We start from the raw sequence: 22,955 nt of genomic DNA, 5'->3' as shown, positions 1-22,955 counted from the left end.
AGCGGGACCTCCGCAGCTGGGGTCTCCAGGGGTCGCTGCCGTGGGCTGGGGAAGGTCAGGAGCCCTGGGCCTGCCTGTGCTCCTGGCTCAGTTCTCACACCTCCTCCTCTGCTCTCTGCTGCGTGGCCTGAGGTGTAGATGTTAAAGATTTTATTTTTTTAAGGAATCTTTGCAGCCAATGTGGGGCTTGAACTTACCTCCCTGAGGTTGGTTGGTTGGTTTTTTAAGATTGTATTTACTTGAGAGAGAGAACAGGAGCAGGCAGAGGGAGAGGCAGGCTCCCTACCAAGCAGGGAGCCCGATTGGGGTCATGATCTGATCAAAGCAGATGCTTAACAACTGACCCCCCCCCCCCAGGCACCCTTGAACTTAAAACCGTGAGATGGAGAGTCGCAGGCTCCACCACCGGAGCTGGCCGGGCGCCCCTGCCTCTGTGGGTTTTAGGCCGTGTCTGGCCCTTGGCTGGGTGGGATGCGCCCTGCACGTGCCATGTGGACCCGGAGACCTGGCGCGCCTGGAACGGGAGAGGCCCCAGTGGCTGCTGGAGGACGCTCGGAGGGGACCGGGACCCCTGAGCCCCCCTCTCCCCGCCAGGGCCAGGCGCGGAGGACCGAGCGGCCACCGTCATCCAGTGCGCCTTCCGGCGGCTGCTGGCCCGGAGGGAGCTGGCGCGCCGGCGGCGGGAGCGGCGGGACTACCGGCAGCGGATGGAGCAGCTGCAGCGGGACGTGAGGCCGGGCCGCGCGGCGGTGGGGGCGGCCGGGACGCCCGGAACCCCGGGGGCCGGTGCGCGCGCGGGTGGGGGCTCCTCGGTCCGCGTGTGCCCGCAGGCCTTCGTGGCCCTGGTGCGCAGGGAGCAGGAGGCGGCGCGGCGGCGGCGGGCGGCGGCGGAGGCGGCCGAGCGGCGGCGGCGGGAGGAGCGGCGGCGCGGGGCGCGGCTGCGGGAAGCGGCCTTCGACGGCGACCTGGGCGAGATCCGGGCGGTGCTGCGGGAGGTGCGCGGCGGCGGCGGGGGCGGCGGGGGCGGCGGGGGCGGCGGGGCGGGGCGGCCGGGCTCCCGCGCGCTCACGCGGGCCGCGCGCAGGCGGACGAGCTGCTGACCCGCGAGGGCCTGGGCCACGACGAGGCGGGGGCGGCGCAGCGGCGGCGGCGGCGGGTGGCGCTGGTGGAGAGCGAGGACGCCGGCGGGAACACGCCGCTGTCGGAGGCGGCGGCCGGCGGGCAGCCCCTGGCCATCCAGCTGCTGGCCGAGCAGGGCGCCAGCCCCAACAGCAAGGTGGGTGCCGGGCCGGGGCTGGGGGCCACGCGCCACGCGCCACGGCCGCCCCCCGCGGAGCCAGGCTCAGGAGCCCCTCGCGCAGGGCGCCTTCGGCCGGACGCCGCTGTACCGAGCAGCCTTCGGGGGGCACCTGGAGGCCGTGGAAGTGCTGCTGAGGCTCGGAGCGGACCCGCGGGTGTACGCGGATGACGGCAGCACCCCGCAGCAGGTGTGCGCACGAGCGCGGCCCGGGCAGGGCGTGGGCAGCTTGGGCTGAGGCTCAGAGCCCGGCTTGCCTGCAGGGGGCCTGGGGCACTGGCCCGCGAGGGTGAGGAGGGAGGAGGAGGGGTCCCGAGAGGGACGTGGAGACTGTGTGGTCTTGGCAGGGAGAGGCCCAGAGGACCCCTGGGTATCTCATTTTGGGGGCAGCTGTGCTGTGATGGTCATGGCTTTGGGGGCGTGATTCTGCCAGTTGGGGCCCTTTTTTGTAAACTGGGAGGGGGGGGCTGGAGCCCAGGCACTGAGCTCCTGGCCAGTGTCACCCATCCCTAGGTGGCCTCCCTGGACACTGTAGCCCGTGTGCTGCAGTCGTGGGACCTGGACCTCACGGATGCCATGCTCCAGAGCATGGATGCTGAGAGGCAACGCCAGGCCCGGGAGGCTGAGCAGCAGGAGGAGGCAGAGGCCAGGCGGTGTGCCCTGGGGAGAGAGAGAGGTGGGGGGTGGCGGGGAGGGCCTCCGATGACTGGGCTGCTCTCCCTGCCAGCATGAACCTCAACGTACAACAGCTGGCGGAGGCACAGCACCAGCGGCAAACGCAGGTGAGCGGGCCCAGGCCCCGGGAGGTGGGGACAGGTGGGGGTGGGGTGGGGGGATGCCCTGCAGGCCGCTGGCCTCTGGCCTCTGTGGGATGGAGCTGGTCTGGAGGATGCCGCGACAGCCCCGCCTGGGCCCTCGTGTCCAGCTGCAGCAGGCCTACTGTGAGCTCAACCGGAGGACCAGGGAACACGAGGAGCGCGGATGGAGGGACCCGCGCCGGGCCGAGCTCACCCTGCAGGTGAGCGGTCTCCCTCTCGGGCTCAGGCTTCCACGGCCGGCCTGCCTGCCTGCGTCCCCCTCCAGAGCGTGGGCGCCACCTTCTAGCAGCGGCCTTTGGGGGCGTCTGGGCTGCCCCACCTGGAGGGGCGTAGGCTCACTCTGAGCGGAGTGCCAGGCCCTTCCTCTCGTGCAGGCCATCAAGGATGCAGAGGCCCGAGTGGACAGGCTGCGGCTGCAGGCCCGGGAGGCTGCGGAGGCGCTGGCCATGGCCAGGCTGGAGCTTCGGGAGCAGACGCAGGAGGGTGGGCAGGGTGCCGGGCCCAGGGAGGGGGTGTGGGCGTCGGGTCCTCCCGTCAGTGGCCCGCCCCACTTGTGACTCCCCCATAGGCGGGGAGGAAGAGATGCCCGGGCTGAAATGCCAGGTCCCCGAGCTGCACGACGTACTCATGAAGGACGTGGGTGGCCGCATCCGCGCCGACGGCCGGTCAGTGGTGGTGGCTGGGTGGGTTGGCGGCCAGAGGCGTTGGGTGGGCAGCAGTGACCTGGTGACCACTCTCAGGTGGCCGCTTGTTATCGACCCTTCGGGCCAGGCGGCCACCTTCCTGCGCTACCAGGACACCAACTATGTGGTTGCGGTGAACCCGGCGCACCTGCGGCCAGAGAGGCTCCGGCTGGCGCTGCTGGGGGCACTTAGGTAGGCCGGAGGCATTGGGAGGGCTTCCCCCGGGCCGGACACCTCACCCACTGCGCGCCCGGCAGGTACGGGAAGCCGCTGGTGTTCGACCTGTGCGAGGCGGACCTGTTCCCCGTGGTGCAGCAGCAGCTGGAGGCCGTGCGGCCGGGGCTGGCGCAGGAGCTGCTGGGCGGGGCTCTCCTGGAGCAGGAACGCTACCTGTCGCTGCTGCGGCCGGCCGACGGGCCGGAGTACAGCCCCTCACAGTTCCAGCCCGCGCGCCTGGGGCGCTTCCGCGTCATCTTCGTCACCAAGGCCCAGTGGCCGCCGACGGAGCAGCTGCAGGTGCTTCTCCCCGTGCGGGTGCTGCTACCCGGCGGGAGCCTCTAGGGCCTCGGGAGCTCGCTGAGCGGGGCACGGGCCCAGCCTTGTGGCGGCAGACAGAGGGATAGACAGGAAGTAAAATGTAGTCAATTTTATTCCTCTTAAACCACAAAATAGAGTCTTTGGTTGTACAAACGTCACTAGTTACAGTCTTGCCGACGGGTCCCGGCGGGGAGGGGCGGTTAGTCAGTGGCCGGAACTCCCGCTGGGTCTCTTGAAAACGCTAACACCCAGGTTAAAAGACTCGGGGTCAGGGTGGCGGTGCGGCTGGCAGGGCCCTCCCCAAGTCGAGAGGAGGCACCAGGAGCCTCTAGGAGGGCACAGGGCCCAGGCCACGGCGTCCAGGCCTCACGGGCCGCCGGCTGCTGCACAGTGTCACCTCCTCGGGGCCTGCGGTGGCCGGCGAGGGTCTGCCCAGGAGCACCACGGCCACTTCTCCAGCCTCCTCCTGTAGGCCTGGTGGGCAAGGCAGGCAGGCCGTGAGTGATGGGGGTGGGCGGTCAGCCTGAGCGCCGCCCCGGGGCCGAGCCAGTCGACTCACCAGGGCTGGGAGACGGTTCCAAGGACCTCAGCTCCTCAGCAAAGTCTGGGGACTGCGAGGGGGAGAAGGGTGGGGTCAGGACCGCCCCCAAGAGCCTGAGTGGGGGTCCCCGCGCCCACAGGCCTCGAGACAGGCAGAGAGAGGGGTACGGGCCAGGCTAGCAGGTGCGCGCGGCTGTCCTGCGGACGGGCCTGGTACCTGCAGGTCATGGACAGGTCTGGAAGAAGGGAGGGCTGCGAACACCCTGTAGTCAAACTTCCTCCCAGACAAGGCCTTGGAAGGACAGCGTGAGGGAGAAAGGCAGAGAGCGTGAAGAGGGGGAGGGGGGAGGGGGGAGGGGAGGGGAGTCTGGGGAGGGGTGCAGGGCAGGCAACAGCTGTGGCTCCTCACCAGACGTCCAGGGGAGCTGCTGGTCTGGGGCCCAAGGTCTGAGGGGATAAGAAGTGGGCGTTGGGAGAGGTCTGAGCTGTGGGGCGGGCCCCCCGCCTCTGCCCGGCCACAGACCTTCTACGGGGGTGGGTGACGGGGTGGGTGCAGGCGAGGGGGCCTCGGCCAGCCGCTCCAGGGGCCCGCGCCTGCTCCGGCCCTCCTGGGACTTGCTGAGAACCATCTGGGCACGGAGGGCGTCCTGCTCCAAGGACTTCATTCTGCGGGCCAAGGGGAGGCGGTGTTGGGTGGGCCGGTGGTGTGACCGTGGGGCTGGGCTCGGCCTCACAGGGCCACCAGGGCCTCACCTCGCTGCCCTCCAGAGCGCACGCTTCTCGGCCTCCAGGGCTCGCCGCTCGGCAGGGGACAGAGCCCGATCGGGCACCTGCATGGACAGCTCCGGGCTCTGAACGCGGAGCCGCTCCTGCTGGCGGCGCTCGGCTTTGGCCGTGCGCACCGGGGCACTGCCTCCGGGAGGCTGGGGGGACGAGGGGCTGAGCCTGGGAAGGGAGACAGGGCGGGAGGGGCCGGTGGGTGGGGTGCAGCCAGCGCAGGTCACCTGGCAGATGGCGGGGACCCCCCACTCAGCTCAGCTTACCCTGCGGCAGGACTGGCCCAGGTCGCTGGCTCCTCCTGCTCCTCCCCATCCAGGTCCAGGGCGAGCCCGCCGGCCTCGGCCTCCTCGGCCTCCCGCAGCAGCTGCGCCCGCTTCTGCTGCAGCTTCCGGGCTGCGGGCGGCGGGGGGGGGTGGGTGGGGGTGGGGTGGGGTGCGGGGCGTCAGGAGGGACGTCCGCCCAGGCCTTCCTGCCCGCCCACGTGGCCGCCCTCCTGCCCGCCCACCTGCCACCTACCTTCCTCCTCCTGCATCTTACGCAGGTCGTCGGCACCCACCAGGGACACGCGCTTCGGGGGCCCCTCAGCCTGGGGCACCCGCACCTCCAGCTCAAAGTACTTCTGCCGCTCCCGGAAAGACAGCTGCTCCGGGGAGGCCGTGGCCCCGGGAGTGGGGGGCTGTGGGAAGTGGGTCCTGAGACCTGGCGCCTCCGGGCACGCGGCCTAGAGGCCCTCGCGGCCCAAGGGCGGGCTGCCTGCTGCGTACCTGGGTGGGGGTGTCCTGCAGTGGGTGCGGGCCAGGCACAGCGGCGAAGGTCCTGTAGGCCTGCTTCACGTTGGTGGGCAGTGCATCGGGGGAGGGTGGGGCTGGGGGCTGGGGAGGGGCCACACGTGAGCCGAGCAGGGCCAGGCCAGCTGTCCCCGCAGCTGCCTCTGACTGCCGTGCCCTGTGGGCCCGAATATCCTCAAAGTGGGGTCCCCTCTATCCCTGGGGACCAGAGCCTTTGGTCAAGCCCAAGCCAGGCTTCTCAGCAACAGGCAGGGGCGGGGACCAGGAGGTGGCACTGGGGTTCTGGTAAAGGGCTGGGGGGTGGGGTGGTGCGGGGCCAGAGGGGCGGCGGCCGGGGTGGGTGTCCAGGGGCACAGGGCCGACACTCCCCAGTCTGCCGTCTGCTGAGAAGGGGCAGAGGCTGCCAGCCTGCCTGTGCTTACCCCCCACCACGGGCAGTAAGAGTGGGAGTGCCCTGGCCTGGCCCTCCCATGCAGCAGACCCGGGGGCCTCAGCAGGACCACGCTGGCCCCCAGGGACTCAGGCACAAGTGGGCAGGTAGAGGTGAGGCAGCCCTGAGCCCCTATTCTGTCCAGGAGCCACAGGGAGCCGGCCCCCCCCCCCCGCCCCCACCCTGCCAGGCACCTCTAGCTGGGGGAGTGCTCACAGGCTGTGCCCTCACAGGAGGGGCAGCTGGGGGGCAGGGGCCGTCCCCTGGCGCCCCCTCCCTGGGTGGGGGCGCCCCACGCACCTGCTGGCAGCTGGGGGAGCAGTGGCTCTCCGTCGTGTTCCCTCCTGTCGCCCCAGATTGTACCTGCAGGGGTCAGGCAGTGCTGGGGCGAGGGACAGGCAAGGCTGGGGCCCCACGAAGAAGAGCTCTTGGGGTAGGGGGTGTTTGCCCAAAGCTGCTGCTCCATTCCCCAACCCAAGCCCAGCCCAGAGCAGGTGCACGATGGCCTAACCACGGGTCAGCCAGCATGAAACTGTTTTCCCTAAGGGACTCGGAGTCCGCCAGGCTCCCCTCTGCCCCGATTGTTCGAGGGAGACAGGAAAGAGGCTCTCCCCACACAGGGGGCGGCGGGGGGGCAGCTGTTCCATGAGCAGCTTCCCCTGCTACCCGCCCGAAGGTATGACGGGGGTGAGCCAGGGAGGCCCCGACTGCCCTCTGCGAGCCCAGAGGTAGGCCCCCAGCCCTCCCCGGCCTCCCCACTTGGCTGCTGGAGGATGCACTGGAGCCCACAGGCCCTTCCCGCACAGCCCCCACCCTCCCTGCGGTGCCTCCTAGAGCCCAGTGGGCGGCCACTCGCCTCCCTGAAGGCCTCTGGAGGACAGCCGGCTGCACACAGCCTCTGGGAGGGCTATTCACAGCTCATGGGGGAGGGATGAGACCCAACTATCCATCCTGCCCGGTGCCTGCCGCCCCCACCCCTGGCCCTGGTCTCCCTGGCTTCTTGGAGCTGCTCCAGGCTGTTCCCGCCCAAGCCCACCATGACCCACCCCCCCAAAGGCCGCCGGGGCCTCCGGCTGCCCGTGTTCCCCACTCTGCAGCCGGCTCGGTGAGTCTGGGGTGAGGTGGGGGCTTCCCGGGACCCGGGCTGAGCCCTCTGCTGCCTCAGGGCTTGGCTCCAGAACGAAGAGGGACTTGGGCCAGATCAGGAGGCAGAGCTCCGGCATGGGCGCCCATGTCGTGTGTCCCCTGTTAGGCCCTGCCTGTAAGCCCCATGGCCCAGGGTCTCAGTGGCGAGCGGGGGCTCGGGCAGGAGCAGGACAGAGCTCAGATGGGGAGGTGGACAGCAGGCCAGGGACGTGACTCGGACACTGACCCTCTGCACGCTGCCGGCGCCGGGGACAGCGGCGAGAGTGCGGTAGTCCAGCTTGAGGCTCTCCGAGCTCAGGCCCTGGGGGGCAGAATCCACAGTGCTGCGAGGGGCTGGGCCTGCACCCGCGCGGGGGGGCTAGTGGATGCCACCAAGACTGGCCTGCAGCCACCTGCCGCCCGCCGCACTGTGTCCGCCCTCAGGCCCCGCGGTTCTTCGCTGGGGGGTGGGGGGCAGCCAGACACTCACCACGGCCTCTAGTCCCCACGGTGGCGTCTGTCCCGGCAGCTCCTTCTCCTGTGGGCAGAGAGGATGCCGGTCAGGGGCTGCTGGCCTCGGACTCCCTAGCCCCGGGGCTGCCAGCTGCGGGCGCTTCTGACCTTCGCGGAGCCCTCCGGGCTCAGCTCACGGTCGATGGAGGAGATGCTTTCCAGACTGTTCCGGCAGCCGAGGCCTGCTGCGAAGGGGTTGGCGATGACGCCTGGGGACACCTGAGGAGAGGAGCAGGCTGAGGGCGGGGACCCCAGTCTCGGGGTCCCCTCCAATTGTTGGCTGGAGCCCCAGCCGTGGCGGCCGCTGGGGCAGGGAGGTCTGTGAGCGGTGCCGCTGGCCATAACCCTGGGGTGGCTATGGGTCACAGAAGCACGTCACGGGCACTGGGGGCCGTTCCAGCACGGGGCAGAGCAGGGAGGCCGACTGTGGACACTGAGCCGTGGGCGCCTGGTGGCTGTTTCTGGAATCTGCAGCCCCCAGAAAGGACTCTGAAATAAAGGCTGTGATGCAGGAGAAGCCTGGCGGCTCTAAGCAGGGAGAGCCCGCGGTCCGGCCGCCAGGGCTAGGGAAGGAGGCCGCGTGTCCCACCCACAAACTGTGCTGTGACCGCGAACCCTGAAAGTGATCACGGGTGACGAACACACAGACGAGGGCGACATCTCGGCCTGGCTGAGAGCAGGAGCCAGAGCGGGGGGCGGCATGGAAGACCCCACGGGAGTGGCCCCCACGGACGGGGTGGCCGAGACACAGACCCGGTGCGGCGGCCACTGAGAAAGGCCGAGTGCGAGAGAGAACGCGGTGGTGGCACCCCAGGAAGCAAGGCCAGGAGGGCCCCCAGCTGGGGAGAGGGAGCCCAAGGCTGAAGGCATCGGGCAGACATGGGGATAGTCGCGGCAGATGGGGCTGCTCCTGCGGGGGTGCGACCGCCGTGAGCTGTGGACAATGACCCTAGAGATAGGGCTCAGCGGGGACAGCCGCGATTCTGATGGAAGCAAATTCAACAACACTAAGGAACCCACCTTCCCACCTTCTGGAATATGCTGGGCAAAAGGCTGCACGGAGGCCCTGGCGTGGTGGGGCCCTCGGTCCGGGGAGGACAAGGTGCGCAGCCCAGCCGAGCGGAAAGCACCCACAGGAGGCCGCCGCCCGGTTTCTCTCGTCAGGGAAGGCTGCACGTGCACAGGGAAGGGCTGTCCCGCGGGGCAGGGCGTGCGCTCTGGTTTTCGCGAGTGGGAGCTGCTCCCGCTTCCTGGCCTCAGGCTGCGCGGAGGCCCCAGGCCCAGACCTTGGCTTCTAAAGACCACTTTCCAAGCGGAGCCAGTGCTCCCTGGCGAAGCAGGACGTGGGGCTGTGCGGGAGACCGGGGCACGAGCCAGGGACACAGAACCAGCAGCCATGGCGCCACACCGGCCCCGGGAGGCGCCACACCAGCCAACGGGGAAGCCCCTCAGCGTGGGGAAGGAGCCCCGAGTCAGAACCCGGCTGCGGCCGCCACCGTGCTGCTTGCACCGGTGAGGGAAACGGGACGGGGAACCCCACAAAACACCACACGGATTTCACAGGGGAAAGAGCCACTCTGCGGTGGGAAACAGGGCGACAGCCCGTGAAGGCCGCTGAGGACGGGACACACCGCCACCTGTACGCCCGGTCAGTGGGCTCCAGGCGGCGGCGGTCATCCCAGCAGAGCTGCGCCCCTGAAGCCTGTCTTGTGTGGCCCGGGGACCCTGCACTCGGTCAGGGTTGGCAGACGAGGGAGACGGGGCAGCCAGATGGTCGTGCGCCCCCAGCCCGAGGGGATGCTGTGCGCGAGGCCTCGGAGGGAGTCTGCGGCCTGTTCGTACCGCTCTCCTCCAAGGTGAACGTCATCTTATGTATTTGTGTGTTGCAAAAACAAAGAATGGGGGGCGCCTGGGTGGCTCAAATGGTGAAGCCTCTGCCTTCGGCTCAGGTCATGATCCCAGGGTCCCGGGATTGAGCCCCACATCGGGCTCCCTGCTCAGCGGGGAGCCTGCTTCCCCCGCCCCCTCTGCTGCTCCCCCTGCTCCTGCTCTCTTGCTCTCAAATAAAATCTTAAAAGAAAAGCAACAACGGCAAGAGAACCCCAAACGCACCCCACGACGGATCGGAGTGGGGCGTGGGGATGGCCATCGGACTCCTCGCAAGAGCCGGCTGTGGTCTGGGCTTGGGACCACGTAAAGGCGCGCTCCAGCACAAAACCCATCTTTGAAACCATCCTTAAGACCTGAAAACAAGCAAGGCCGACTGTATACCAAGTTGGTGCCGTAACACACAGAGCTACTTCACGTGACTTGAAGACTCGGTATTTTGGTGACGCGTCCCAGTGAATGAATAAATCTCAGGGACACGGGACCTTACCTCGCTCTCAGAGGCCTCCTTAGCGGTAACGTTGCTACTGCACTTTGAATCGTTAGTTAGGATCACGTTACTTGGAAAGAACTTCAGTATGAGAAAAAGAAACACAAACATAAGAATCACAAGTTAGTGAAAACCCTGCCCTCCTGGTTGGCCCAGCTGGAGACGCCTGTGACCCCTGATCTCGGGGTCAGGAGTTCTAGCCCCACGTTGGGCATGGAGCCTACTTGACAAATAACAGTACAAACTAGCGGCTTCTCTCTTTCTAGAAATACCCACATTCCAGGCTCCGAGGGCTCCCAGACCCGGCCGGGCTCTCAGTGCTGGGGACCCCTGGAAATGGCCAGCTCCAGGGCTGGGACAGGAAGCACCTGGACACCTGCGCAGTCCGGAGAGCAAGGAAGCTGTCAAGTGACACGTGTCAGGCTGAACAGACAGCTGCACGCCCCCTGGGGGCACTGAGCACCAACATGCAGAACATACAGACCCGCGAATTCAGCAAGAGAAAAACACTTCAGACCTCCCGGGCCTCAGCTCAGTCCCGAGAACATGGACAAGATGAAGGGGACCAGGGTGTCCTGCAGGTCCGGGTGGCGAAGCTGGGGGGAGGTGCCCCCTGCAGGGAGCGGGGCCCAGAGGAGGCGCGGGCAGCACCGTGCCCTTGCGCGAGACGAGGAGGGCAGGGGAGTGAGGACGGGGCGCCAGCTCTCCGGGGGCGCCGGTGAGACGCGCTTTGGCCAGTGAGAGCCGGAGGCCAAGGACGTGAGCGGAGCGCGCCCACGTCCAGTGCGCACAGGCTGGCGGGCGGGGGGCGGCTCCTCGGTCGGAGCCTCCCTGGAGCGCTGAGAGGAGGCACAGAGCCCAGGCGAGCCCGCCGGCTGGGTCTGCGAGGCCGTGCAGGTGCCCGAGGAGGCCCCGGCCACGGAACAGGGGCAGCAAGCGCACACATGTTCTGCCCAGGCAAGCCCTGAGTTCCGAACCCAAGCAGACCTTAGACTCTCGGCAAAGCCGGACTCCTACAGGGTCAGATGCGCTCACATTCAGCAAGGGAAAAACCCGGCAGAGGAGACGAGTTTAGGGAGAACCGGGGTGGGGGGCGGTGAGCGGAGCTGTACAAGTGTCCTGCCCCCGCCCCGGGGCTCCAGACACAGAAGCCAACAGCCACGTGCACGCTGAAACGGCCCCTTCAAGTCGGCACAAGGCAGGGCCACCGGCCGCCCTCACGGTCCCCTGACACCGGGCTCCCGGAGCGACCGGCAGGGCCTGACCGGGACGCAGGGTTTCCAAGCAGCTTAGCAGGAGTACGGAAAGCAGAGCCAGGCGTGGACGTGCCGGGGAAAGCGCGGCCCCGCGGGAAACGTGTTCTGAAAGCAAAGGTAACTGTCGAGGCCCCGCGGACTTGTCAGAGAACCCGGCGGGCTCATCTGGCAGAGAGAACTCGCTTCTCTGGAATTTTTTTTTAAATACAAAAACCAGGGCACCTGGAGGGCTCAGTCATTACGGCTCTGCCTTCAGCTCAGGTCATGGTCTCAGGGTCCTGGGATCGAGCCCCGCATCGGGCTCTCTGCTCGGCGGGGAGCCTGCTTCCCCCTCTCCCACCCTCCCTGCTTGTGTTCCCTCTCGCTGTGTCTCTCTCTGCCAGACAGATAAAATCTTTAAAAAGTAAATAAAATAGGAAAAACCGGCAATGTGACCAATTAGGGATCAAAGCACACAGGAAAGCAACTGTATTTACGACCCAAGGAGCACGTGAGGGAGGCGCCATGTTCCTAACCCGCGGGGACGACGGGAGCAGGGTCCCCACTGCTGACGTGACACAGCCGTCCAGCCAAGTGCAAGTCCCGGAGGACAAAGGAAGCGCATGACAGCGTAGGGTAGGGAGGGCCTGGGGAACGGGGAGATATTCCAAAGGGAAACCCCAAGTCCACAAGGCACAAAGGACAAGATTAGAAGACGTAATTCATAGAAAACTCAGATTTCTAAACCCTCAAAGAAACCAATCTTACAAATTACAAGCGACAAAACCACGTGCATCCCATGAGACAAAAGCCCGACAGGCAATCACGGGACAGACAGACAGACGTATGCGGGCGCCCAAGCTGGGGGCCGGGGATGGGGGCACACGGGGCAGGCCTGCCGATCTGCCCACCGCTGGTCCCCAGGACGCCCTCCCGCACGAACTCCGCAGAAGCCAAGGTGGGCTGCCAGGCCTGCTGGCCACTGTGCTGGGAAGCCCCCGGCAGCCGCCCGCGGGGCACAGCCAAGTGCGTGCACCCCACTTGGAACCCGGCGGGGCTCACACCCTCCGCCGTGCAGCGGTTTTCTTCCTTCTCTTCAGAGAGAGCTTTACAATCAGCAAACGCGCTCATCGAAACACCTCTGAACACACGTAACAGGTCAACAAAGGTAAAGGCGTCCTTGGGACTCCTCGGCCCAGCCTCAAGGCCCAAGAGAAACTCAAGGCCCAGAAACCACCAGGATTCCCATGAAGACGGACGTGGGGGCACGAGGCCCCCAGCACAGTGTCCAGGCCCAGAGCGCGGGCTCCCTTCCCGTCAGCGGACACAGGACAACAGATAAACCTTGTCGGCGGTGACCCCCACCTCAGGGACCAAACACCCCCCCCACAGGCCAACCTGCAGTGACCGCCTTGTCCCTCTCCAGGTGAAGAGCCCTCGGGGGCCTGTGTGGGCTGCGGGCAGGAGTGGCCGCGTCAGCTTCCACCTGGGGGCTCCGGGGACAGCAGTGGGCAAGGAAGGACTGCGTGGGGAGTAGGGGGCCCTCCTGCGCGGAGGGGACGCCGAGGCTCAGAAGCCAGAGCCGCTCAGCATGCAGGCCAGGCCGAGGGTCAGGGCTCTGGGGGGCCGGACACTGGTGCCCCCACACCCCACCCGGAATGGCTAATCTGAGGCAGACGGTCCCAGGGAGTACCCCGTCTGGGGAGGAGCCGCCAGCAGGGTACAGGCCCTGGACAGGCTGGGGGTCCCTGTCTGGGTCCGAAGGCGCCATCCTGCAGGGCCGCGGCCTCACCACGCGTCGGATTCAGAGCCCCCTCACCCCTGCCCAGATGCTGCCCGGCTCAACCACACACCTGCTCTCGTGGACTCCGCCCAAGGCTCAGTGTGCTGTCAAGCGCAGGCATCCAGGAGCGCAGCCTGACCCTGCGGCGCCCCGCCCCCCGGCATGCACACGGTCCCTCATCACGCAAGCCGAGCCGCACACGCACTGACCTCGGCCGGGACTGTGGGGCTGGCGTCGAAGCCATCGCAGACGAGCACGGTGAGGGTGTCGCCGACGCCCCGCAGCAGCTGCACTGCCTCGCCGTGGGTCAGGCCGAGCAGGCTCTGCTGGTTCACCTCCAGCAGGCGCAGTCCAACCCGCAGCCGGCCGTCGCGCCCGGCTGCTCCCGTGGGGCTCACCTGCAGAGACCAGGCCTCGCGCTCCAGGATCCGCCAGGACCCGGGCCCTCGTCCCCTCCCCGAGCGGCTGGGTGCTGCGGGGATGGCCGAGGAGGGGCCTCACCTTGGAAATGAAGATGCCCTCGTCTGTGGGGTCACAGGGGTTCCCTGCATGGCCCTTGGCGCCCCCTCGAATGCTGATGCCCAGCTTCTCCCCGGGGGCCTTCTGGATACAGAGTTCCCGCATGCCTGGGGGTGGTGGGTCCCTCCTCACGAGCAGGACCAGCTCCAGGCAGGGCCGAAGCAGGGCACTGACAGCCTCCTGGTGCGTGGCCTCCCGAATGTCCTGCCCGTTCACTGCCAGGATGCGGTCCCCAACCCGAAGGCCGCTGCGTGCAGCCAGGCCCCGGGGGAGCACCTGTCGGGAGGGGGATGCTGAGCAGGCTGGAGGCCTTGCTGCCCCGCAGCCAGGCTGGGCCCTCCCAGCACGGGAATGCCTGTGGGGCCTCATCTACCTTGGAGATGAAGACGCCAGGCTCCTGGATACCAAACGGGTGGCTGGAGTGATCAGAGCCCCCGACGATGCTGAGTCCCAGGGGGCCCCCGGCTCTCGGCAGGCAGATCTCCTGTGGGTACCAAGGGGCCTGAGGGGCTGGCTGGGATGAACCCGCTACAGCAGCAAAGCGGGGCCTCTCCAGCTCAGAGGGCATCGGGCCTAGGTGGCTGCAGTCAGCTTGTCAGGGATGGTGGGGGGCTGAGGAGGCGGGGGCATCCCTGCCACCTCACAGCACACGAGCACACAGAAGGCCACATGGGGACTCAGCAACCTACGAAACAGGGCCCCAGAGCGGAGGGCGCAGAGCCCAGAAGCACCCGCTTTCCCACCTGAGGGGCGGATGCACCACAGCAAACTTTACGGGGGATTAGGGTACAGGCAGGCAGAAGCCTGGGGTCTTACCTCCACCGGGTACGGCCCCTCTGAGGCAGCAGCTGGCAGGCCAGGGGCCAGCCTCAGCAGCCCGGACTCCCCAGGGGTGGCAGTGACCACGGCGGTGGTGGCTGCAATGGGGGGCGGGGGGGAGTGTGGCAGAGGGCTGGGGGGAAGGGGCCCCCCGGCCTCCCGCTCCAGCAGTAGGGCGATGGTGGGGGAAGCGGCGGTCAGCAGGGAGACGGCGTGGTCGTGCCTGGCCTCAGTCATGTCCACCCCGTTGATCTGCAAGAGTGTGGCCAGTCAGGGTGCCCTGTGGTGAGTGGAGCGGAGGGGCAGTGAGCAGGCCCCCCTACCCCCACTCACCGAGAGGACACGGTCGCCGACCTGCAGAGTGCCCGCCCGGTGGGCAGCGCCCCCTTCTGCGATGCGGGAGATGAAGATGCCCTGTGGGCGGGGGGCGGGGGGGAGAGCCAGGCCCAGTGAGTCCAAGTTCCGTCCTGCCCCCTGGCCCCAAAAGACCCCCTTCCCCACACCGCAGCTGCCTCACCCCGTCACCGGCCCGGTAAGGCGTGGAGCCCTTCCCGCCGGCGATGCTGAAGCCCAGCCCCTTCTCGCTGCGCACGAGGCAGGCCACATGGCGCTGGCGGGGGGCCCCAGCAGACTCTGGCTGGAGCAGGGGCAGGCGCAGGCCGGCTCCCCGCCACTCCCGGGGGCTGTAGTCGTCCTCAGGCCGCAGAGGCGTGACAGTGATGGCATTCTCGGGCTCGACCATGCGTTCCCGCCACAGCCGCATCCGCACGGTGCTGCCCGCGCCCCGGAGGGCCTCCACAGCCTGGTGGTGCTCGGCGCTGTGCAAGGCCACACCGTTCACCTGCGAAGCCCGACGCCCATCAGGACAGGGCCACAGCCCCGTGAGTGCTCTATGCACCCCTGTGCGGACAAGGCTCCCGGTGGGCTCACCATGCCCATGGCCTGAGCGGCCCCCGGGGGTGCGGGCAGGGTAGGACGCGAGCCAGCTGATGGGAACACAAGGGTGCCCTTCCTGCTGGTCCACACCTAGGTCCCCAGCCCTGCAACCCCTGCCACCTATTCCCCATCGAAGCAGTCCCGCAACTAAGGACACCCGAGGGCCCTGGCTATCTGAGCCCGGCTCGGTGAGGCTCCTGTCCCACCGCCTGTCCGTGGGCCCCTCCAGATCCTCAGGCTCCATCCTGGTGCGTCCGCATCAGCACAGGCACATGGTCTCCCTGGAGCCCTCCCGACACACCTGCCAAGGCTCCGGGGCAGGACTAAACCTCCCACCCAGCTTGCTGGAGGGCTGACCACCTCCCTGGCCAGCCTCCAGGGGCAGCATCTGCTCCAAACACAGCCGGGGCCCTTTGCGTGAAACCTGAGACGTGTCCCTGACTCACCTCGAGGAGCTTGTCACCCACTCGGACCCCGGCCCGGGCTGCAGGGCCCTCTTCGGACACCCGGGAGATGAACACACCCTGGGGAATGAGCGGGGCTGAGCAGGGGGAGGACGGAGGCCGCGGAGGGCCCCGTCCTGTCCTGCTGGGGGAGCAGCTGGCCAAGGCCTGGAAACCCCCCGTGGAGCCTGCAGAGACGCCCAGGGGCACGGGAAGAAGAGGATGGGCCAGCGCTGTCATGGGCCAGGCTCACTGCGGCCAGGCCCACAGAGCCAGAGGGCCCAGGTCAGTCTCCAGGTACGATCTGCAACCCCAAACCCAACAGGGTCGAACACGGGAGTGAGGCAGAGCGCGGAGGAGAGTGCCAGCGCCCCGCACCACCTCTGAGCCATGGAGCTGGTCCTGGGCCGGCAGGCAGGGGCCCAGAACAAAGCAAGCCGGGAGGTCTGAAGGGGCGGCTGGAAAACCCTCAAAGCCATGACCGGCTCTTGGGGAAAAGAGAGGGATGTTGGGAAAAGGGTACGGCCCCTCACCTCGTCACCCCCCTTGTAGGGTGTAGAGCCCCTGCCGCCGGCGATGCTGATACCCAGGCCCCCCGTCTGCCGCACGATGGTGAGCGTCAGCTGCAAACAGAACACACGTGGGCCGTCCGGGGGCTGCCTGTGGGCCTGGCACGGCGCGAGGAGGGCCTGGCTCTGCCCAGTAGCAGAGGAGCCCCGTGCGGCAGGGCACCGCCCGGACGGAGGCCGGGGTCCTTGCCCCCACCTCCAGATGCCGCCTCGGAGCCCCGCAGATCCCGAGACGCCCTGGCACCCCGACAAGACCGGCTGCCTTCCCAGGCCCCAACGCCACGTCCATCCGTCCATCCGCATCAGAGGGCACCCTGGCCCCACCCGAGGAGGGGGGCAGCAGCACGGACGGGCCTGCGGGGCAGGGGTTAGGAGGCGCGAGAGCCCACAGCCCAGGACCCGGAGCACAAGCAGAGAGCGAGTACAGACCTCCTCCTCCTCAATGCGCGCAGGCTCTATCAGCAGGTTATTGGCCGGGTCGAACGACACCCCCTGTCGGACGGGACCAGCATGCAGTGAGCCACGCCCGCCACCGCTGCAGCCGGCCCCCCGCGAGCGGCAGGGACAGGAAGCACCACACGAAACCGCCACCACTGCAGCCAGCCCCTCCCCTCCAGCCCCCAAGTGTGGCCGCCACCACCAAAGGGGGCAGAGTCCGAGGGGTGGGGGACCCTGCAGCGGGCAGAGGCCGTGTCTGACTGTCCCCTTAGCTGCCACAGCCTCACACCCGTGCTCCGGATGTAAGCTCGACGCCAGATGCACAGAAGAGTCGGGGCACCATGTCCCCAGGGAGCAGCCAGGGACAGGACTGGCCTGAGGGGCCACAGTGGCCCAAAGGAAGCTCTGAGGAGGACCCAAAACAAAGCAGGAATCCAGGCAGCAACGCGCGGCTGCCAAACCCCGGGACCCCAGTCCAAACGCAGCCCAGGGAGACCCTGGAGTCAGCAGGCCTTGGGGGTGTCCGCCAGGCCTGGGACGTGGACCCAGAGCTGCTGTGCCAACTGCCGGAGAGCCCAGCACGGACCGCGGCCCGATCAGGAGGAGCTGGCACAGCCCAGCCCAAGTAGGTTTGTGAGCAGAAACCCACCTTCACAGAGGGCGCGGGCACCAGGGTCGCCGCCTGCTCCTCCTCCTCCTCCGGCTCGGCCTCCACGGCCTCCTCCTCCTCCTCCTCGGGCTCTTCCTCTTCCTCCTCTTCCTCCTCCTCTGCCCGCGGAGCCCAAGGCGCGTGGGGCCCGTTGTGCCAGCCCGAGGGCGCTCCGAGGCCTTCACCATCAGGCTGCGCCCCCTGCAGCAAGGCCACGACGGCCTCGGGCTGGGGCAGCTTGGAAATCTTGAAATGCTTCTTGTAGTGAGGCGTGTCCTTGCGGATGAGGCGCTGTCTCCCGCCAGGCAGGGGCCAGGGCGCCTCCTCGCTCTCACCATCCTCCGCGGGAGGCAGCAGCAGCGTGTCCTCCGCGAAGCGCACCGTGGGCTGAACAGAGCCGGCCGTGAGGAGGGACCCCGAGCTCGGGGCCGGGAGGAGCCCCCAGGAGGCCCAGCCGCGTGCGCACGGCCCCCACCCCCCATGTCTGCCCGGCCCCCGGTGCCAGCCTCACCTCTTCGTAACTCTCCTCTGCGGCCTCCTCCTGGGGCCCGGGGGCGGCTTCCTGCAGGCTTGGGCCCTCGGGCTCTCCCTGGGAGGCTGTGCCGGCAGATGGCTGTGAGTCCTCGCTCACACCAGACTCGGTACTCAGCCTCTTGTCCTGCAGCGGAGCGAGCGCGGCTCAGTCCACGGGTTGCGCCCTGCACAGGCGGGGGCCGGCCGTCCCAGCTCGCGGGGGAGCCACACCGCCACCAACTCAACAGCTGTGTGCCACGGCCCCTCGCAGACCTTCCCCCGGACAACCGAAGGACAAGGGCCCATGGGCTCCCAGGAGACGCGCTCCCGTCTGGGGAAGGTCCGGGGCCTCATGGGCGCGGGAGACTGCAAACAAGCTGCAGACAGCAGCCTCGCGGGCCAGGGGGACCTGCCCTACAAGCCCAGCTCTCCCTCGGGATCCCAAAGCTTCCCTTCCCGGCCCCTGTGGCCCGAAGCCTCCAAGGGACCAGGATGGGGTGGGCGCTCCCAGCTCCCGACGCCAGAGCCGACCCTGCCCCCGCTGGCTGCATGAGCACCCCCGGCCCTCGCTCTCCGTCCCCCGGGCCACCAAGAACGCGGGCGCCTCGGGCTGCCCCTGCACATCTGTATGCCACATGCTCCCCCCACAGCCCCTGTGCAACACGACCCCGCCCCGTGGGAGAGGGGCGCTCGGCCCCGGACAGCACCCCCAGCCACCCTGGGGCCTCAAAGCCCCACACCCAGGGTGACGAGACGCTCAGGGCTCCCGCAAGGTACGAGCCTGCAGGGCCGGCGTCCCCCCTGTGCCGAGCGGGTTCCCACAGGCACCTCCTCCAGGGGCGAGGGCGAGCCGGACTCCGGCCGGCGGGAGTGGGCTTCTCCTCGGCGCTCCTCCACGCCCCTCTTGAGGACCTTCAGCTCGCTGGGGTGAGGCGTGGCTCGGCGCTGCAGGCCCTGCGGCATGCACAAGGGCGCGGGGTGGGGCAGGCAGGGGTCAGGGGAGGGCAGGGAGGAGGCAGCCCGCCCAGGAAGCCCCCCGCCATACCCGCTTCTCGGCAGCAGCTCCCTCGGCGTCATCACCGCACGCGGGGACCTCCAGAAACTGGATGACGCTGACGCGGCTGGGCGGGACGTCGCTCCGGCTCTCCGAGGGGCTGCTCTGCTGCCCCGGGTCCTCTGCGGGAAACCAGCGTCAGTGCGGCTGGGCTTGTCTGGGGCCGGACACGCCCCCAACCGCACTCCCCCTGCCAGCCCATCACCAGCAACCTACCGAGGCTGGGCGGGGGCTGTTGGGGCAACAGGTAACACGTGAGCACCTTCTCCCCGGTCTGAGCGTCGTCCTCGGTCTGGAACCGGAGCATCGGCTGGGCCTGGTTCTCGGCCAGCCAGAGGGCCTTGAGGTTGAGGTGCGTGAGCGCGAACGGCAGACTCCGCAGCCTGGCGGCCGGAGGGCACGGTCAGCGCGCCGGTGGCCGGCGGGCACGGTCGGCTCGGCGGGGGCTGGGCAGGGCAGGCGGGCACTCACCGGTTCCCGGCCACGTCCAGCACGTGCAACTCCGCCGTGTGGGCGAGCTCGGGCGGCAGGGCAGCCAGGCGGTTGTCCCTCAGGGAGAGAACGCTGAGCGCCGCGCAGCCTCCGATCTCCGGCGGCAGCGCCTCGAGGCGGTTGCGGTCCGCGTTGAGGTTGGTCAGCTTGGTCAGCTTCCCCAGCGAGCGAGGCAGGGCCTGGCCAGGGAAAGGGCGGGCCGGGGGTCGGCAGAAACCTTCTGGGCTTCAGAAGGGGACGGGCGCCCCCCAGGGCGGCCCCTCCCCCATACTGCACCCACCGCTTCCCGCCGAGCACCTCCTGCCAGCGGCCTCCCGCCACATGGTGGCACCCCAGCCTCGCACCCCTAGTCCTGCCAGGCCGGCCGTACCGTCAGCAGGTTCTCCGTGAGAACGAGCTCGGACAGGTTCTCGCAGTCACCGATAGCCTCGGTCACCTCGCACAGCCGGTTCTGGTCCACCTTCAGGATGGACAGCTGCTTCAGCTGACCTGGGGCCAGGGACACGTGGTGCCAAGGGCTGAGTGGGGGGAAGGGCAGCACCCAGGCAGCACCCAGCTCGGAAGAGGGCAGCGCCCCTCCCTGCCGCCTATCCCGTCCTCCTGCTCTCGCCGTCCATCGAGCTCCCCAGCCCTAGAGAGCACAGGTGAGCGCACCTGCGAGCCCGCTCCTGCTCACCATCCCCACCCGCCCCCGTGAGACGCCTCGGCTCCTCAGCTGCGGTACCCGGTCACCCCGACCCCGAGCCCTGGCGTCCTTTCCCCCTCTTGGGGGCCTTTCTAGGAACCCAGGTGGGGTCATGGTCCCCCCCTCGCCCCCGCCCGAGGTTCATGGCCAGCCACGCCCCTCCCCGCGCCCAGGCCAGTGCTGACCGATGCCGTCAGGAAGCCGCTGCAGCAGGTTCTGGGAGAGCAGCAGGTCTGTGAGGAGCAGCAGCCCGCCCAGCTCTGCCGGCAGCTCCTCCAGCCGGTTCTCCGACACGTCCAGGCACACCAGGCGCCGCAGGTTCCCCAGCTCCTGAGGGCAGGCACGGAGGGTCAGGGGATGGCCGGGCGCCAGGTAGGGGCTCCCACACCCTCACTCACCGGGGGCAGTGCTGACAACTGGTTCCGGTCTAGCCACAACTCACGGAGATTGGGCAAAGCCCCGAGGGTATCAGGCTGTGATAACAGATGGGCACAGGGGACGGGCTTGGAGGGACAGCCTGAGGTTCAGTGGCCCTGCCCCGCCCACCACGGCCCCGCCTCTCCGCACCAGTACTTCCAGCTCGTTGCCGCCCAGATCCAGCTGCTCCAGCTTGACCAGGAAAGACAGAGACCTGCGGAACAAATCGCAGGTTTTGCCGGGGCCACGTGGCCCAAGGCGCCCTAGGACCGAGGCGCAGGCAGAGGCTGGGGGGGAGGGGGACCTGCGCCCACTCACGCAGGCAAGGACTTCAGCAGGTTCTCCCGGAGCTCCAGGGTCACCAGATTGGCGAGGCTGAAAGAGAGATCCGGGTGAGGCGTGTAGGAAGCAAGCACAGCGGGGGGGGGGGGGCGCTGAGCCTGTCCCTCCCGCCCCCCGGAGGGCACCCACTTGCCCACGTCCCCGGGCAGTGCTTGTAGGGACACGTCATTCAGTGCCAGGTGAGCCAAACTGCGGAGCTGAGTGAAGCCTTCGGGGAGCCTGCACCAGGAGAAGGGGATCCCAGACGTCAAGGACAGGGCTGTGGAGGCCCCCAGGCCCACTACTGCCCCCTGCCGCGGCCACCACCCACCTGGACAAGGGGTTCCCGCTGAAGTCCGCGATCTCCAGAGCTTTGCAGAACTTGATGCTCTCGGGAATCTCGGGGATGTCTGCGAGAAGAGAGGGGCACCGAGAGGACAGGGTCACCATAGAGACGCACGCAGAGCGCCCACACGCTCAAAGCCCTTCCTGCCAGCCCGCAGCTGCAGCCCCGCCCCGCGCCGGGTCCCTCACCGTTCCGGGACACGTCGAGCTCCACGAGCTGCATGAAGTTGGCCACCTCGGGGGGCAGCCGCTGGATCTCGTTGTCACTCAGGCCCAGCTTGCGCAGGTTCAGCAGTCGGAAGAAGGGCTGTGGGCAGGAAGCAGGGTCAGGGGAGGGCGGACTCTGCAGCAAAGCCCCCTCCAGAGCTGACACCAATCACAAGCCACGGACCCCGTGGGCCTCTGCCTGCTCCAGGCCACACAAGAACCCAGGGTCCTGCCTCATCAACCCCGTCTGCAGCAAGAAAAGAAGAGAAAAGCCTGTCCCCATGCCTTGCTACACTTCCACTTTGCTAACTTTTGGTACCCGGTCTCTCGACGTCCCCTCAGATGCCTCCTCTGCCACCGTCTTGCCATATGGCCGACCTCGTGAGCCCAGATCTCAGCTGAGAAGTTCACCTGCTCCCCAGCCGGCGGCTCTTCCTTCCCTGTGTGCTCCCCCAAGACTGCCCTCGCCCCCCGGAGCTCCTCTCCTACCCACCCAGGAAGGGAGCCCGCCAGGACCCACAGTGCCTTCTGCCACAGCACCCGACCTCCCTGCCCCGCATCTGTGGCAAGAACTTGACAACTACCAAGAAAAAAAAGGCAGGAAACGAGAGGCACACAGGTTGTCATCCCGGAGGCTCCTGCACACGGCAAGGGACAGAGCCCCCCCAACCAAGCCCCGGTGGGCCACACCCTTTGTGGCACACAGCCCCCAGGCACGGGGCCACCGAGCACCCTGTCTCCAGAAAGGAAATCCTTTTATGACCTGCTTCCTTTAGTCTCCCCCGCCGAGCGGACCAGGACGCGCAGCAGCCGGCAGAGGCGGAGAACCTGCGGACCCGCCTCGGGGAGGGCTCGCCGCCCCAGCGCGGCCGGGCCGAGAGCAGGCCGAGCAGCAGGCGGGGCTGCCCGCCCCCCCCCCCCCGCACCGCGCGGCAGGTGGGTCCCCACCTGGCGACTCAGGTTCCGGCCCCCGCGGCCCCCCGACCCCGCCGCCCGCTGCCACCTGGTGCCAGCGCCCGAGGCAGGCGAGGCCGGCGCCCAGGTGCGGGCGGCCGCTCACCTTGGGCAGCTCGCGCAGCTGGTTGGCGTCGAGCAGCAGCTCCTCCAGGCTGCGGCTGTAGCGGTAGATCTCCTCGGGCACGGCCTGCAGCGAGCAGTGCCGCTTGTCCACCGACTCCACGTGCCGGTTGCAGCGCCACAGCGGGATGCACTTGAGCATGGTGCGGGCGGGCGGGCGCGCGGCGCGGGCTCAGACGCGGGCTCGGGCGGCGGGCTCGGCCGGGGGGCGGGGCTCGGTCCGCATGAGCGCCGGGGTCGGCCGGGCGGGGGAGGGGCGGGGCGGCGGCGGCGGCGCTGGGCCCGGGCCGCGCTCGGAACGCTTGGCCCAAGGCGGCCCGAGCTGGGGTCAAGACGAGGGGCGGCGGTGGGCCGAGGCGGGGGCCGGGGGCCCGGGTGGGCGCGGCCCGGCCTGCGCTCAGAGTCTGGGGAGACGGCGACGGCGGCCGCGCATCCCGCCCAGCCCGCTCCTCCGCCGCTGTGCCGCAGCCGGAACAGCCGCCGCTGCCCGCCGGACTGCCCCGCCGACAACCGCCGGCCGCCGCGCAGCCCGCCGGGAAGCCGAGGCCCGCCCTCGCCGCCGGGA

The 22,955-nt window shown here is 68.7% G+C and overlaps 2 protein-coding genes across 8 annotated transcripts in view; one reads left to right on the top strand and one right to left on the bottom strand.

Moving 5' to 3' along the window:
• The window catches only part of IQANK1 (IQ motif and ankyrin repeat containing 1), a 23,981-nt gene extending 20,522 nt beyond the window's left edge, over positions 1 to 3,459 (top strand). The window contains exons 6-15 of the mRNA XM_045074063.1: positions 595 to 995; positions 1,085 to 1,276; positions 1,362 to 1,487; positions 1,811 to 1,950; positions 2,025 to 2,079; positions 2,223 to 2,315; positions 2,490 to 2,598; positions 2,684 to 2,780; positions 2,856 to 2,990; positions 3,056 to 3,459. Coding sequence (XP_044929998.1) covers positions 595 to 995; positions 1,085 to 1,276; positions 1,362 to 1,487; positions 1,811 to 1,950; positions 2,025 to 2,079; positions 2,223 to 2,315; positions 2,490 to 2,598; positions 2,684 to 2,780; positions 2,856 to 2,990; positions 3,056 to 3,359 — 1,652 coding nt within the window. The 3' untranslated portion in view covers positions 3,360 to 3,459. The remainder of the gene's footprint in view (positions 1 to 594; positions 996 to 1,084; positions 1,277 to 1,361; positions 1,488 to 1,810; positions 1,951 to 2,024; positions 2,080 to 2,222; positions 2,316 to 2,489; positions 2,599 to 2,683; positions 2,781 to 2,855; positions 2,991 to 3,055) is intronic.
• SCRIB (scribble planar cell polarity protein) lies at positions 3,430 to 22,899 on the bottom strand. 7 transcript variants are annotated; one of them, XM_045074095.1, is made up of 38 exons: positions 22,374 to 22,899; positions 21,296 to 21,413; positions 21,093 to 21,171; positions 20,912 to 21,001; positions 20,759 to 20,815; positions 20,591 to 20,654; positions 20,422 to 20,496; positions 20,209 to 20,353; positions 19,709 to 19,827; positions 19,318 to 19,517; positions 19,063 to 19,229; positions 18,838 to 18,968; positions 18,621 to 18,746; positions 17,791 to 17,937; positions 17,280 to 17,666; positions 16,622 to 16,684; positions 16,157 to 16,246; positions 15,627 to 15,704; positions 14,762 to 15,085; positions 14,578 to 14,658; positions 14,242 to 14,496; positions 13,799 to 13,909; positions 13,408 to 13,701; positions 13,116 to 13,304; positions 9,889 to 9,969; positions 7,620 to 7,730; positions 7,489 to 7,536; positions 7,246 to 7,320; positions 6,174 to 6,236; positions 5,420 to 5,527; positions 5,172 to 5,331; positions 4,919 to 5,048; positions 4,629 to 4,820; positions 4,399 to 4,541; positions 4,285 to 4,322; positions 4,093 to 4,167; positions 3,895 to 3,946; positions 3,430 to 3,809 (listed from the first exon to the last, which is right to left on the bottom strand). In XM_045074095.1, exons 1-38 carry the CDS (start codon positions 22,530 to 22,532, stop codon positions 3,664 to 3,666), a joined length of 4,971 nt encoding a protein of 1,656 aa, XP_044930030.1. In that variant the 5' UTR covers positions 22,533 to 22,899; the 3' UTR covers positions 3,430 to 3,663. The 7 variants fall into 7 exon arrangements, with proteins under 7 accessions (XP_044930030.1, XP_044930031.1, XP_044930033.1 ...); XM_045074096.1 differs by having other exon boundaries at positions 14,599 to 14,658; XM_045074098.1 differs by lacking the exon at positions 4,093 to 4,167.
• Positions 22,900 to 22,955: the final 56 nt, after the last annotated feature.

This window comes from Mustela putorius, unplaced genomic scaffold (assembly GCF_011764305.1).
Source record: "Mustela putorius furo isolate JIRA1106 unplaced genomic scaffold, ASM1176430v1.1 tig00537303_pilon_pilon_pilon, whole genome shotgun sequence".
NCBI lineage: Eukaryota > Metazoa > Chordata > Mammalia > Carnivora > Mustelidae > Mustela > Mustela putorius.
The sequence above is the reverse complement of the archived record's forward strand: the minus strand, read 5'-3'. Positions and strand labels throughout refer to the sequence as shown.

What these genes read in the sequence shown, in the direction of transcription:
- SCRIB (XM_045074095.1), bottom strand. Translation starts at nt 22,532, where the DNA reads ATGCTCAAGTGCATCCCGCTGTGGCGCTGCAACCGGCACGTGGAGTCG. An exon ending in TGCAGGACACCCCCACCCAG is followed by an intron (nt 5,332 to 5,419) that starts GTACGCAGCAGG and finishes CACTTCCCACAG; the next exon opens with CCCCCCACTCCCGGGGCCAC. An exon ending in GGAACCGTCTCCCAGCCCTG is followed by an intron (nt 3,810 to 3,894) that starts GTGAGTCGACTG and finishes CTTGCCCACCAG; the next exon opens with GCCTACAGGAGGAGGCTGGA.